This window comes from Biomphalaria glabrata, chromosome 7 (genome assembly GCF_947242115.1).
Source record: "Biomphalaria glabrata chromosome 7, xgBioGlab47.1, whole genome shotgun sequence".
Taxonomy (NCBI): domain Eukaryota; kingdom Metazoa; phylum Mollusca; class Gastropoda; family Planorbidae; genus Biomphalaria; species Biomphalaria glabrata.
In genome coordinates, this window is record NC_074717.1 from 21,352,080 (window position 1) to 21,367,900 (window position 15,821).

General features: G+C 34.2%; 2 protein-coding genes across 5 annotated transcripts; one reads left to right on the top strand and one right to left on the bottom strand.

Moving 5' to 3' along the window:
• The first annotated feature begins 80 nt into the window (after positions 1–80).
• Positions 81–14,204, top strand: LOC106070115 (DNA-directed RNA polymerase II subunit RPB3-like). Its single transcript, XM_056036409.1, has 8 exons — positions 81–355; positions 1,465–1,514; positions 6,054–6,175; positions 6,578–6,706; positions 11,469–11,520; positions 11,662–11,830; positions 12,698–12,735; positions 13,186–14,204. Exons 1-8 carry the CDS (start codon positions 270–272, stop codon positions 13,365–13,367), a joined length of 828 nt encoding a protein of 275 aa, XP_055892384.1. The 5' UTR covers positions 81–269; the 3' UTR covers positions 13,368–14,204.
• LOC106070183 (uncharacterized) lies at positions 7,695–14,912 on the bottom strand. 4 transcript variants are annotated; one of them, XM_013230041.2, is made up of 6 exons: positions 14,521–14,796; positions 10,531–10,715; positions 9,654–9,846; positions 9,155–9,294; positions 8,402–8,603; positions 7,695–8,177 (listed from the first exon to the last, which is right to left on the bottom strand). In XM_013230041.2, exons 2-6 carry the CDS (start codon positions 10,699–10,701, stop codon positions 8,017–8,019), a joined length of 867 nt encoding a protein of 288 aa, XP_013085495.2. In that variant the 5' UTR covers positions 10,702–10,715; positions 14,521–14,796; the 3' UTR covers positions 7,695–8,016. The 4 variants fall into 4 exon arrangements, with proteins under 4 accessions (XP_013085495.2, XP_055892383.1, XP_013085480.2 ...); XM_056036408.1 differs by having other exon boundaries at positions 14,468–14,796; XM_013230026.2 differs by lacking the exon at positions 14,521–14,796 and adding an exon at positions 14,814–14,912 and having other exon boundaries at positions 7,696–8,177.
• Between the last annotated feature and the right edge of the window lie 909 nt (positions 14,913–15,821).

Consider the following 15,821-nt stretch of genomic DNA (forward strand, 5'->3'; position numbering starts at 1 on the left):
ATATAGATCTATACAATATTAAACGCAAAGTTTATGTTCAAGTTTTCGAAGCACATTTTTAAAGCTTTCACCGTAAATTGTATAAGAGTTATTGTTCTTGAATAATGCTTGAATAGACATTTGTTATAAATTTTAAGTTTGAATCTGATGATATTCTAGATCTATATTAATCTAGATCGCATTAATTTATGATTTAGAGCTATAATTTATAATATATATTTATAATATATATTAACTCATATAGAATCTAGATCTATTTAACATAAACAATGCCATATGCCAATCAACCTACAGTCACTCTTACACAGTTGACAGATGAAAACATTAAATTCCTAATTGAAGATACAGATCTAAGGTAAAAATGAATAAGTATAAGGATTTAAAGTGGATCAAATTTAAAAGAAAAGATTATTTAATTTATTAAAGAAAATAAATAATATCTAGATTAGGTACTTCAATAAAAATTTCAAAATGCAATGGGACCTACTTAGTAGACTTAGTTAACCGCCTGTTAACCTGTATTTTACTGTATTCTGTTAAAATAAATAAAAAAAAATAAGACACAGCAATAAAATCTTAGAAAAAAGTGAATTAATAAAAAAAAAGCATTCAACAAAAAATAAAAATGTATGCGATTTTATCATTATATGAGCCCAAACATCACAAATAAAACAAATCAGAGAGTCAGAGATCTGTAATGTATTTTTTTTGTTGTGTTTTATTTTGTTTAATTATAATTAATTATAATTATACTTTATTTAAATAGCTATTTATATGCATCAGATAGATAATTTGTATTAATTATAAATGAAAATAGCACTGCGCAGAATAATATTTGCTAAAATTTAATGACTATATTTTTCATAAACTTCATAAAAAACCAGTTTAAACCTTTTGTTTTTGTAGAGCACTGGCAATTAATCATTTTAAAATGCGTGAATTTGAATGCTTTAAAAATTATATTATAAATGAAAAAATTCTTGCATCGTACAATAAAATAAAAAGAAACCTTGCAGTTTTTTTTAGAAGTTATTAAAAAGATTTTTTGGGAGGTAAAAAAAGGGATCTAGGTCAGTTTATCAAAGTACCTATTGATCTAGATTGATAAGATAAATCTACATATTGATGAAATTCTTAAATCAAATAACATAAGCCATAGGGTCGTTGGGGCTTAAGGTTTATTAAGAGAACTTTTTACAAATCGAAATTATCAAATAGGTAAACTAGTAAAGGTAAGGGTTATACACTTAATAAGGTTTATATGCATGAAAATATGGTACATTAGAGTATTAAAGTTTAAGCTAACTTTTAGACCAAAATTATACTTAATGTTTATTAATTTATATATAAAGCTAAATGAAAACATAAACAGTCTAGTAGATCTAGGCCTTCTACGATTTACTGTTATAAAAATTATCATTAGATCTAGATCTATAAAGATCTTGTATCATTTTTTTTTCTCAGTGTGGCGAATGCAATCAGACGAGTTTGTATAGCTGAGGTACCTACAATGGGTAAGTCACATATAGTTGTATAAGAATTAAAGTAGATGTGTAGAAGGAGAATGTAAGGGCCTTGTTTTCCTGTCCTACTTTTATGATCCTTACAAGTTGGACTGGAAGGCAGAACTTTATTATCATAATATCAATTGTTTAAATAATATAGAGAAATTTTTCTTACCTAATCAAAGATATATACTTAATCTAAGATTGCTGTGGAATGCAGTCCTAGTAGCACAGAGATTGGTGTGGAGTGCAGTCCTAGTAATGAGCACAGAGATGCTGTGGAGTCGGAGCTTTGCTTTGAAAACACAATGACATTCTGTACCATTCAGGACATCAGTAGATTAGGCTTATTGACGCATTTTACTCTCAGCTTGCCTCTTTTCCTTTTAATCTGAAATACCAACATTTGTCGGAGGTGCAGTGGCTGAGCAGTAAAGCGCTTGGCTTCTGAACTGGGGTTCTGGGTTGAAATCCTGGTGAAGACTGGGATTTTTAATTTCGGGATCTCTGAGTCCATCCAGCTCTAAAGGGTACCTGACATAAATTGGGAAAGTAAAGGCGGTTGGTCATTGTGCTGGCCACATGATACCCTTGTTAACCATAGGCCACAGAAGCAGATAACCTTTACATCAACAGCCTTATAGATGACACTGTCTGAAACGGGAACTTTACTTTTACCATAATATGTCATCTGGATTAAATATACAGCATTTACATCAACAGATTGTGACCAGCTCTTACTAATTAATATATTTGATTGTATAATATAAATGCTTTTAATAATAATAATAATAATTTTATTTATAAAGCGCTGTTAACAAACAAAATGTAGGCTCAAGGCGCTGTAACAACATTACAAACATAAACACAACTGCCGAAATAACAGTTAATCTAAAAAAGTTTTAAACAAGTAGGTCTTAATGTTCTTCTTAAAAGTGGTATAGCATGTTGTCTGTCTGAGATCAATGGGGAGTGAGTTCCAAACCTTTGGTCCGTGAACTGAAAAAGCACGCAGACCGTAGCTTTTGAGGGAGAAACGTGGCACTACTAAAAGCGTTGAGTCCATTGAGCGCAGGGTTCTCTGGGGGACATATGGAGTAATCAGTTCGCTAAGGTACAAGGGCATCTCATTGTTATATATACACTGATGACAAAGTGTGGCGACCTTGTAATCGATTCTCGCTTTCACGGGAAGCCAATGGAGCGTGCGCAAGAGCGTAGTAGCAGAATCTTGTCTAGTTTTTTTAAGGACTATTCGAGCGGCGTTGTTCTGTATACGTTGCAGCTTGGCTATTTTGTCATCAGGTATACCTGCTAGCACGGCGTTGCAGTAGTCAAGGCGGGAGAGTATGAATGCCACAGCTAGCGTTTTTGTTGACTCCGTTGTTAAATATGGTCGGATCTGGCCTAATCTGCGCAGCTGCAGATAAAGACCTTTGCAGAGCTGATTTATGTGTGGGTCGAAAGATAGTGTTGAGTCAAAGAAAACTCCAAGATTCCGCACTACATGGACAAAAGGAACATGGCAGTTCGTGATAAAGAGAGAATCTGTGCTTTCAACTTTTGAGACATTGTTCCTAGTGCCAATCTTAATTATTTCTGTCTTGTCTTCGTTCATCTTGAGTTTATTTTCAACCATCCAATCGCTCACCCTTGCAACGGTACCACTGATATTCTCTGCCAGATGGGGCACCTCTGAGGGTACTGATGAATCGTATAACTGTGAGTCATCGGCAAAGAAATGGTATAAGATGCCGGTTGGCCGTATGACACCGCTGAGTGGATATGTGTACATAGTGAACAGTACTGGGCCTAGAACTGATCCTTGGGGTACTCCGTACTTCAAAAGTAAGCTTGTTGATTCCGTCCCGCTAACAACGACACTTTGGGTGCGTTCCGTCAGGTAGGATCCAAGCCACTTTAGGACGACTCCTGCTAAACCAAAAGTTGCAGAGAATCTGGCCATCATAATTTCATGGTCTAGCGTATCAAAGGCTGCGGACAAGTCCAGCATAGAAAGAATTGATATGTGGCCTTTGTCGGAATTGTGAAGTAAGTCGTTTAGTACCCTGACCACTGCTGTCTCTGTGCTACGGCACTTCCTATATGCAGATTGAAATTCTTCCAAGAGACAGTACTGTTCAAGATGAGAAAGAATTTGCACTAACACGATGCGCTCCAGAAGCTTTGACAGGAAGGGAAGATTTGAAACCGGGCGATAGTTTTTTAGACATTCCGGGTCAAGACTGGATTTCTTTAATAAGGGCCTGACAAGTGCATGCTTAAATTGCTGTGGTACAATGCCTGAAGTCAGTGAAGAGTTCACAATGTTGGTAATTGTAGGTACAAGCTCATCTAAACATTCAAGGAGCAAGGAGGTTGGAATGGGATCAAGGTCACATGACTTATTTGGCATCTTCAAAATAGTACTTTTGACATAATCTTCAGATACACGCTGAAACTCGCAAAAAGGAGTATTTTGAAAAATTGGAGAGTGGTCAAGCTGTGATGAGAGGGATGGCATGTCATTTCTAATCTGCTCAATCTTCCCAATGAAGAATCTATTGAAGGAATCAGGAAGTTCAGATAATGGGATAGATGACGGCAAACGTTCGTTATTTGCTCCCCCTAACATTTCAGCGGTGATCCTGAATAGCTCCTTTGAAGAATCAGAATTTTCGATTTTTTGTCGAATATGACTAGCTTTTGCGTCTCTAATCATACGGTTAACCTTGTTTTTTTCTCGTATGTATATTTGTCGATGTATCGTCAGACCTGTCTTTTGAAATGTACGTTCGGCACGTCGGCGAATAAGTTTGGCAGTCTTTATGTCTTCCGTCAACCAGGGTGCAGATGGCCTAACTGAGACTGTACGAGTGACAAGAGGTGCATGGCTGTCCAGCAACTTTTTCAAGCAAGAATTGTAATTGCTGAGAACGTCTGTGTTGCTCTGTTGCAACAGCAAAGAGGTCACGTCCATTTTGAAGGAGGCAATATCTATGGCTTTAAGTTTACGGGAAGTCACGTTTTTCTTTGGCCTTTTTGCTTTTGATAGGCGCATTTCAAAGTTTACGAGAAAATGATCTGACAAGCCGCGGTCTGAGACATTGAGTTTGGCTACAAGCTCACTTGCATTTGTAACAATCCAGTCAAGAGTATGGCCTTTGACGTGTGTCGGAACATTTATCAGTTGGTCTAAGTTGCGATCCTTTAGCGCATTTTTCAGCGACATCGCGTATGTCTCATTTTCACTGTCAAAATGCAAGTTCACATCGCCTATGACAAATAGATCTTTTGTTGATATGTGACTGTCAAGGAGGTCTTGAAATTCTTCGATGAAAACTTTTGTTGTCAGTTTATTTCTCTTGCTTGGTGGTGGGCGGTACAGGAAAATAAAAGTCAGTGTTCTACTGTGGTGGGAAAGGCGAAACTCGCACATCTCAAAGGTCGTGTACGTTGAGCTTTCAGGTCTTATTGTTACATACTTGGCTAGACTATCTCTGTACAGTATTGCTAAGCCCCCTCCGCTGCCTGTTTTTCGAGGTAGACTCTTTAAAATAAAGCCTGGGGGCGTTAGCTCAATGGTTCTTGGCTCATCACCAACTTCTTTAAACCATGTCTCACTAAGGAAAACGATGTCGTAGCTATCATCAGTGATGGTGTCTGCAAGCTCAAGGGTTTTGTTACTGCATGACTGGGCGTTGAGGTGCATTATTTTAAGCAGACTGGAGGATATAGTCACCAGAGGCGTAGCACATTTTGAAGACACCGGAGGAGTAATATCCCGAATTATAGGTTTTTGATGGGGACATCTGACCTCTGTTGTGTGAGGAGCAATAGGGGTGGGGTGGTTAATAAAACAGTTTAGTAGGGAACTGCTGAACTCTGTCGTAGAAGAAATGACAGGGGTAGGGGTGGGGTTAACAACACAGTTAAGAGTCCTGGAAACTGTGTGACATGTATCTGTTGAGTTGAATTGCGGTAGGTTATACCATAGGCGAATAAGGCGCCCAGCCCTAGACCCACGAACTGTCGGCAGTTTACGCCCGATGCCAAGTCGACGAATATTTCGGAAAACCTCGCTGTCTAGTCGTGATTTGAGTAACACACATGTGCGTCCTATGCGACGTAATAGATTAGCGTCCATGACTCCAGTACGGTGATTTGACACACTAGGACTGATGACACACAGGTTTGCGCTCCGACTGCTATGTAGTGGCCACGGTACACGGTTTTACCAAGCACATCAATCCCTCGGGCTATGAGTATCACTCTGTTACTGTTTATATAGATGCTTGTTAAACTAAAGGATAGTAAATGAATACAAAAACTAATTAAATTTAATTAACGTGACTTAAATCTATCAAACTAAATACACCAATCTATAGACGAAATCAACACAAATCTAATGGTATAAGAAAGATCACTTAGCTCTAGAAAATAGCAACACAAAAATCCTCCAAAACGAGAGACGAAAAAACACGACTGCTGCCTGCTGGCGCAACAAAAAAGCTTCTAAGCTTTTAATATTATTTGACTATTCTTCAGCCATTGATTGGGTCCAGATTGAAGCAAACTCAACAGTGTTATTTGATGAGTTCATATCTCACAGACTTGGGTTAATCCCTTTAACCAGTGAGGAAGTTGTTGAATCCATGCAGTATTCTAGAGTTAGTATTTGTTTTTGTTTTCTCTTCTTAGGTAGCTTAAGTTTTCTCACTAAAATAGCAATGTATATTTGAGTAGCATCCAATTTGTCACTGTCAGCTATCACATATTGGCATTTTGATAGAACCATTAAAAATAAAGGTCCAAATTTACTAATTTGCTACTAGAATGCACTAGTAGGATTAGTTTGTTAAAATATATTTTTGAAAGCAAAATTACAATTTTTAAATTTTGATTTTAATAATTATTAACATTATAGGTCTATCACCACCATTAAAAATACTCTATTACTCTATTTCTATTTTTGACGTCATCTAATTGTTATTTAAATAATTATTAAGCACACCATTACAAATACTCTTCCTTTTTGGCTTTCATTTTTATAACAACTTTTTCTTGACCAGGACTGCACTTGTGAAGAATTTTGCAATAACTGTTCTGTTGAGTTCACATTGGATGTGAAATGTACAGATGATCAAACACGCCATGTCACAAGTGCTGACATGATACCCAGTAATCCTAAAGTCATTCCAGTGAGTATAAGTGTTTATTATTTGTGAGTCTGCATTAGCTTTACTTTGTCTTATCCAGCTTGATCCCTGACAGTTGTAGCCTATTCTAAAAACAAGAAGTGCTGATTGTAATATGCTTTAGTGAAGCTGTTATTATTATCTTTATTTGTTTGAAAGAATTCTAGAAACTAGGCAATCAATGTCAAGAACTATTCTAAATAACAAAAAGCTGAGCTTAATATTAATAATAACTTAAAACTTAACTTAAAAATCAAAACTAACATCAATAATCATAATGAAATTAGAAAAAAAAAAGTATATGAAATGAGTCCTCTGTTTCTGATTGGTCATTTTTTGTTTTAATGATCACCTAGGAAATTTTGTTATTAAAAATTTTTTTTTTTCTTTAACGGGATGGTACTCAATTAGTAAATGATGATAGAACTTACATTTTATTATATTTTAATTGATTTTATGATAAGCTAATAGAAAACAAAACTGAATGTGTATGTGGGTTAGGGTGAGATTAATAGAGCTTGTGAAAGATAGTCATTTAGAAGGCTTGAGAAGATCAACCTAAAAAATATATAGGTGAAAATACTGAATCTAATAAAAAAAAAATGTACAAATTAAGTTATTAGACATTAAAATGTGCAGTGTTGATTTATCTTTATGGTTAGAAATGTACAGATGGCTTGGGGAGGGGGTGGTCATGAGTGCCAGCAAAATGCAGATGATGAAGAGTGAACGCAATGTTGTGAATACCCACATAGTATGTGGATAGCCTAGGATATGACCTGGTGGCCTTCTCAAATGACTACTGGCAATAGGACCCTGGTGTTTCTACTTGTCTGTTGAAGCATTTTTAAAAGTAAAACCTATTTAAGGGGAGAAATAGTAAAGTTCAATTCAGTTATTGTGCAGTCAGTGTCTCAGTGATACCATTGTACACTGTTCAGTTGTTATTGAGTATGAGATGGTGTTAATAAAGTACCATGTAACGTAAAAATAAGAAAAAAAGAAGTCCTTTGAGTTGGTTATGGTTTATACATACCTTTGATATATAAAAAAAAGACTAAAAATATTTTTTTGTGATCCAATTTAAAACAAAAATGAGCATGTTGAAATGTACTGAAATATTTAAATTTTTTTGTCTACTTGGATTAGACAGTTGCTAAATGATTGAGAAATAATTTATGTTCCCTTTTTTGTTTCCAAAAGTTACTTTTAGCTAAAGTATGTTTTACTTTTTAAATGGCATACATTAGAAGATTCAGTTGATAAGTGGTCCGCTAGACAGCTTCATTGAACAGCTAAATGTTTATAAATTCTCAACTGGCTTCAGGCTTATTTTGTTTTACAAAATTTTTGGCGGATGTTGCAGAACAGCGCTTGTGAGGGTCTGGCTGAAAGCACATTTTCACCAATTTTTCCAGAATTTGTTTAGTTTGCCTTGAAGCTATCAATGGCAACATTTCTTTTAATATAAAACCTGAAAAAAAAAACATAAAACAAAGAACCTTGATGAATAAACCAAGACTGTGGGGCATAGGATATTTTATTTTTAATAATTTTCATTTAAAAAAAATTTCTGAACATTAATTTGCATGAAAGAAAAGAAAATCATTTAACATTTGTATTAAACTTAAGAAATATCTGACACCTTGATGGGCAAAATTGATTTTTGACGAAAATATTTGGTTTGCCTGCACTTACCCAAGAACCAAATAGCTGTTTTTTCAGTGTAAAAAAATCCTGTTTCTAATTCAGGTGGCTTTTGTTTGACTTGGTCTAATTCAGTGTCGAAACTTTCAACAAATACCTTAGGATAGATCTTGGTGACTTTAATCATGGTGGGCTGAAGTATGTGATGACCTTTGGAATTAGTCATGATGTAATGTATCACTGCCTCAACAACCTTGGGGAGGAAACATTTTTATTTCAAAACATACTCCAGTGTATGAAATATTTTATTTTCATGTGTCCTGTAATTAAGTTTGGCAATATTTATAAAAATGTTTTTTTTTCAAGAGTATATTTAATGTAGACTACAGTGGTACAGGTAGACTTTAAACAGTTTTTTTTTTTAAGGTTTACACACATTTTTTTAAATTCCATCTGTGGACTGTAATTCTATATTTCATTATCAATAATAATTATTAAAAATTTCTTTCTTCCTAAAATTTTTTTTTCTACTTTTGCTATATGTGGGAAGCGTGGTCGAGAGGCTTAGTACGCTTGAATTTGGCTTGGCTTGGCTACCTATAAAGGGGGCTCGAGGTTTGACACCCGACTCGAGCAGAGTTGTGTTTACTGAGTGCCTTAAGACAGCACAGAAAACCTTTTCCCCGATACCCCTTCCTCCACTGGTCCACAAAATGAGATAGCGCTCTGAGCATGCTATAAGCATGAAATTAGCGCTATATAAAAGCTATAATAATAATCATCATCATTTTAAAAAGTTTTCACCTTCCAAGTGAAATTTTCTGTCAAAGTCTGGTTTGTTCTTCTGAGAACTCTCAGGATTTCATTCAGTGGTATGACAGGATCTAATACACAGCAGTCTAGGCCTTGATCTTTCAATATTGCTAGCTTGTTAGTATATGTCCCTAGAATAAGGGAAATAGTTAAAAATTAGGCATATAGTTTTGGGAAATTAGGGTGCTAATACTAAAAGTGAATAGTTGTAGTGACTTTTTTACTAGCTCAAAAAGATAAACTTTCTAAATTTGCATACCTAGTTTATGTATTAGTAATTTTTCAATTTTAGATAGTGTGGGGTAACTGAAAGGACAGAATATTCACTCTAGATTTAACTTTAAATTAATTTTTCTTCTCCTCATGGGCTAGTAGTTTTTCTATTAAATTTGATATTTAAATTGATTCTGTTACTGCTACTGTCACTAAACTTATAAAAGAAATTTTTTGTATGAGAAAGATAATCTCTGCTACATAAAATTAAACTGACCTATGCAAGAGTCTGATTCTGTATTCTGCACCTTGATTTCTACTTCTTGTCCAGAATGGATATAATTTGCCAAATAACTGTTGGTCTGAAGGTTTTGTGCTTGCACCTTCAAAGGATTTATTCTAAAATCATCCAGTTTCAGTTTTAACACATTGTTTCTCATAATTAATGGCAACGGCAGTTGAGATGAGGTCTACAAACAGAAGAAGAAAATGTTGAGAATAAGGTTCATAAAAAAGGCATTTAAAAATAGTTGGAAAAAAAAAGGTGAAATAATATTTGTCTTTTTTTTGTTGTGGAACTAATGTGTGACATAGTTCAGATGTTCTCTCATAATCTGAAGATAATTACATCCTAGCCCAAACCTCCTGCAGGACAACTGGTGATGGCATCTGGCAGTGTTCAAACCACTGTACGACAGTCCAGATAGTATACCACAGGCAGGCAGCCATTCAGATTTACTTATTTGACATTTATTAAACCTTTATACTCTTATGATTCATTTTCTAGTCTGAAAATTGTGTGTAAAACTAATGAATGTATTTATTGCTGGCATATGACTTAAATCCTATGCATTCTCAACCAAAAAAATGTAAAGGGTGGCAAGCAATTTTCAGGTAACCAACTCAGTAAAAAAGTGACCAACAACCATGGTCAAAGCATAAAGAATGACTTACTCGTATAACATTCTACATGTATATTTCATCCTTATTTAGTGTTGTTTTTAAGCTAATTGATATTTAGATTTTATACTGTGGATATATATACAAGAGAATGATAAAGTAAGAAATAAGAATTCATTGTCGTAATAAAATATAGCCAATTATTCTGAAAGTTATAAAAAAAAACAACTAATAATTTAAATTGAAAAATTTACCTGCTCTATCTGGCACAGAGGAATTAAAGAAAGGATACAGCTGCGACACATGTGGAATAGTTTAGGAACTTCTTTTGGTGTTAAAACTATTTTTTTGCTAATGATGTCAAATTGTCTTTTCTGCCCCCATGAGGGTTTCTCAATTCTTTGGATCAATGAATCTCCCCACATCTTTGAGTCTGAAACTGTAAATTACACATTAGGTCCTAAGTTTCTACACTGTATATTAAAGCTAAAACATTAGTATTAAAGTATTAGATATTCATATCCGTATTAGTAGAACTGGTTTGACTTAGGAGAACCTTTGATTTTCAATTCCAGTCTCCAGAAAGACTGATCTGAATGATTTGAAAAATTCAAGTTTGTTAATTTCATATTATTATTATTTTTTTTTTAATTTAAAATCTTTTTGTGTGGCACATTAGATTCAAAATCCCTTCAGAAGCATTAGCTTGTTAACAAACTAATTATTCTATATAGCCTTTCTTTATGTCAGCCATGGAGCATGTAAAACACACTGTTTATAACTTATCAAATTCAAAAACTTAAAAAAAATGGCATTGCTCTAAAAATGTTTTTTTAAAGTTAAACTTATTAAAACTTTACATAAAGTTGATTAACAATACAATTTATGTCTTGAGAGATGACCTTTCTCTCTCAACTTTGTATGTGACTAAAGAGGCCAATCCTTGATACACAGCTGGGGTCACATGTTGGGCATGTGTAATCACCAGGCGCTGTTGCATTTTCACCCTTCTTTCCACTACTGTTATGTATGCCATCTGCTATCCGAAGAGCAAGCATAAAAGAAGGATCCCGGATTGCAGATGCCATACACAACAGTTGTAGATTAACAATAACAAAGTTTAACTATACTTTGGTTCACCACATGTATTTATAGCATTTAATCCAACTAATGAATATGCTTTTTTTCTTAGGTTACATCCAAATCCCGTCAAGAAGCCAATGAGTATGATCAGGAGACTGATGGTATGTAATCAAACTTTCTCATATGAGAATGATAAAAAAAATTGAACTTATCCTTTTTAATTTGCAAGCTAGTATACTTCTAGCTGTTTTTTAAGCATTTGAACTAAATTAAGAAATTTTTTATACATTTTTGTTTCAAAGATATCCTCATTGCAAAGCTCCGTAAAGGCCAGGAGTTGAAGATCAGAGCCTATGCTAGAAAAGGATTTGCCAAAGAACATGCCAAGTGGAATCCAACAGCAGGAGTGTCTTTCGAATATGACCCAGACAATGCTCTCAGGCACACAACATATCCCAAGCCAGAGGAGTGGTGAGTTTTATCTGCCTCTTGTCTCATTACAAACCCCGCATTTTTTGTTGATAAGATATCAAGACATCATGACCATTTATTGTTTTATACATTGATTCAATTCATGACTTTCATAAGTATTGAATTATTAGATTAAGCAGATAAAAATGGTATACAGTATTAAAAAAATGTCAACATGCAAATGAATATTATTTTAAACCTGTCTTAGACAAGTACAGCATCAGCTGGTCAATTATAAATCAAGAAAATAGATTTTGTTAAATAAGTTGCATTGTGCTAAAATTTAATTATTATTTCTTTTATTTGAACTTGTTTTTAAATTTCATCATTTTTTTAAATAGTTATTTAATTTATGTAAACATTTTTGTAAATGATTGAAAAAAAAACAACAATTGAAGAAATTTTATATTGATTATTTTATTTTTATGTCCTTTTTAAATTTTAGAAAGACATTTTAAACTGATTGATACTAGAATGTATGTGTGGTCTGATACACATATAGTGACACATACACCTTTATCCATTGTAGGGACTTAGATTAATTATAACAGACTTAGATTGATTATATTAGACTTTCTGTGCACTATCAAGTCTGAAATTACCTTCCATTGCAAAGCCACAATTATGTAAAACGGCATTCTATCTGGCAAGATAGCATGAAATCAACCCCTGCAACATTTCTCTAATTTGTTTTGCAACTATGTTAATATATATTAAATAGAAGCATAATTAGCATGACAAAGCAAATACAAAACTGTAATTAGTTATTCATTAATTTATCTACAAATTGAGTTAAATAGCACAATTTTTTATTTTTTATGTTTACTGGGACACTTACATTTCTCCTTTTATTATATTCTAATTTAGGCCAAAGAGTGAATACACAGAACTACCAGAGGATCAGAGTAAGTAAAACAGTTGTTAATATATTCAAGTTCATTTCACAGCTATAATTATGCTGAGAAAAACTGCTGTAGCCTTATTGCTTTGGGGCACCCATCTCCTTGTCTTTTTACTTTTACATCTTTGTCTAAAATGTTTTTAAAATTCTTTGAGCCTTCATTATGTTTGTTTATGGTGCTGTATAAGTTCAATAATAATAATTAGTATTGGTAGTATATCAACAACATAAAAAGAAGAACCACCAAAAGAAAAGATTTTAAGAGTCAGTTTAATGATTCTATTTACATGTGAAGAAATAAGATACTTAGAGAATCACCGTTTCTTTACAGGCAACTACCTTAACCCCCCCCCCCCAAAAAAAAAATGGTGGGTGGTAAAAAAAATATGTTTATAAAACAATGACTAAAATATTTGTTCAAAATGCATAATTAAATGTTGTTTATTTTCTACAGTTGAAGCACCTTTTGATCTCTACGGCAAACCTAACAAGTTTTTTTTCAATGTGGAATCCATTGGAACGCTAAAACCTGAAACCATTCTGTTCTCCAGTCTGGCCATCCTGAAGAGGAAGCTAAGTGACCTTCAGATTCAACTCAGTCATGAGATCAGCAATGACGCACTGGCTATCCCATGATCCCCCACTACAATGGCATGGAAATCTCTGTTACTAAGAACATGTTGATTTTTTTTTTTCCGTTTTCATTTGGTTTGAACTGGATTTTATTGTCTTACAATGTCACATTAGTTCAATACCAGGTCTGTGCTTGTTAGTTAATTGTTTAGTATCTCAGCAGTTTAGAACAATTAATGTATTATAGAAAAATCAGTGCCATTGATATTAGTGGTTTATAATTAAGAGTATTTTTATATACAATGTTAAAATAATGCTTTAAAGTAGGTATTAAAATTCTTTTGGCATTTCCAATCTTGAGACAGTATCTTTTCCAGTTCTAGACAATCATAGATTTCCTTTTTCTGGTCCTGCGCTAGTGAAAAAAAAAAGTTGCAAAAAGTACTCAGATGAACCACAGTTTTCCACAAATTACATCATCATTAGGTTTGGATGATCTGGAAGATGTAAATTTGTGGGTGATGAAATATTAATCTGCTGTTTATAATCCTCCCCTTCTCTGTAGGTACATACACAACTTAATTAGAAAGAGTAGCCAACATTTGGACTAAATAAAGGTCTTTCAACAAATTTTGAACTGAGCCAAAGAATGACAAACAAAACTATCCTTGACACCTTTTAAAATGGGCCGCGGCCTTATCATTGAGAGATTGGTGAATAGCTCTAGGAAAAATTCAAAGTTCATTGTAAGGATACTCTCCCTTTATCAGGTTGAATATCATTGTAGGACGGAAAATTTTCAGCCTTGTTTTGGATATTTCCCTTGTTGTTTTATTGTGAGTTGTCAAATGGTATCACATCTCTTCACATGTCATTATAAATAAATTCATTTCAGCCACACTAGTTGTTGTTTATAATGTTTGTTTTCATTTTGAGTGTCTTGGATTTCTCAAAAAGGAACAATATAAAATTTAAAGTACGTGTTGATTTTGTCTTTATTTAAAGCAGGAAATCCACACATTGGTTTTTGTTGATAGATTTATAACGTATAAAAGTATATGCACATAATTTACAATTAGCACTATAATCACACTAAGGAACTAACTGAAAACTAATGTTATAACAACTGCATGATTTAAAAATAAAAGCTTGGTATTTAATACCCTTCTAACTAGTGTGTTGTATAACACTAATGGTTTCCGCTCAAGGAACATACATTTCCCTACCACACTCGCTTCTGTATCGGTGTTGAGCTTAGGTCCACTTCCTCACATTTTGTATCTGCCCTTGTGTCCCACTCTAACAAGTTTTATGGCATTGTTATTTCGTGTACTTTCAAAGGTTGCTGAAGGCGTGGACAATGGTCTGGTGCACTTCAAATAGACACCTTGTCATTGTTTTTTTAAACCCTAATTTAGATCAAACCATCTACTTGGAGGATCTAGATCTACGTGGACTTGTATATAAAGTAGTCAAACCGTTAAGAAAAACGCCAGAAATAAATTTCACCTTGACAAATTGTCTTCTATAATAATGTAGACAATTAAAGATATAATCAAATATTGGGTTTATACAATTCTAGACTTTGAGAGCCGTAGTGCTTATTGCTATGTCCTAAATGAACACAAATCTTAGGCTTATAAGCACCAGTTTACAACCAGAAAAACAACAACAGCGTTTTGATTCTAATTTTAGCCATAAACTGCGCATACATTTTAAGCTGGCGGCTAATGGTTTGTTTGTTTGACATGTTTCGGATGTTCCTTCAGAATTGAAAACTATTAGACCAACATCCTAGCCCACCCCCGCAAAATGGCAGCGGGCAGGTTTTTAACCAGGGACCACCGAGACAACAGCGCATGCTACACTACCAGCCATCTGAAAGAGACAGTTAAATACCTGTTAAAAGGTCGAGGCTTACGTCTAAAGAAAACCTTGACTAAGATAGTCGAATACCCTTTGGTGAACAACGGGTCTGCGTCACCATCTCATCTGTCCCTTGACTTGCGTAGTAGGGGTGCTGTGACAGTTCGCGTTACCAAATCCCTCCACTTTTCCCCCGGGCAGCATCTATTCTTAGCAGGATATCAAGAGAAAGGCGGGTCGAAAAGAAAAAAAATGAGAGGATGACTAGATAATCTAAATATCTCATTCCATTTCAAATATAAAAATAAACTCTTATCCCCCAAGCCGTTTAAAACAACAAATGATAATGCAATCTGATGTAGACCTTGCCTTGGTGACTTGACCAGCTCAGGAGTTGATTATCTTACAGTTTGGTTAAAAAGAGATTAACAAAACGTTTATTTCTTTGTAATTAAAGTAACGAATTAATAATTATAGGACCTATCATTCTGGGTAAGTCCAACGTTATGTGATCACTTGTTAATACAAAACACATCCGCATGCATGTTAGGCCTAATTAATCAGCAAACAGGATTTAGAACTACAAGTAACTTATATAATAGGTCCTGTCACGCGGGCATTGCAATCACTGTAATATTGGCTTACACTTTT

Excerpts from the sequence above, each read along its gene's own strand:
- LOC106070115 (XM_056036409.1), top strand. The coding sequence starts at position 270 with ATGCCATATGCCAATCAACCTACAGTCACTCTTACACAGTTGACAGAT. Across the intron at positions 6,176-6,577 it reads AATCCATGCAGTATTCTAGA|GACTGCACTTGTGAAGAATT; the intron begins GTTAGTATTTGT and ends TTTCTTGACCAG. Across the intron at positions 11,521-11,661 it reads GTATGATCAGGAGACTGATG|ATATCCTCATTGCAAAGCTC; the intron begins GTATGTAATCAA and ends TTTGTTTCAAAG.
- LOC106070183 (XM_013230041.2), bottom strand. The coding sequence starts at position 10,701 with ATGTGGGGAGATTCATTGATCCAAAGAATTGAGAAACCCTCATGGGGG. Across the intron at positions 9,847-10,530 it reads CTCTGTGCCAGATAGAGCAG|ACCTCATCTCAACTGCCGTT; the intron begins GTAAATTTTTCA and ends TTCTGTTTGTAG. Across the intron at positions 8,604-9,154 it reads CAGAAAATTTCACTTGGAAG|GTTGTTGAGGCAGTGATACA; the intron begins GTGAAAACTTTT and ends TTCCTCCCCAAG.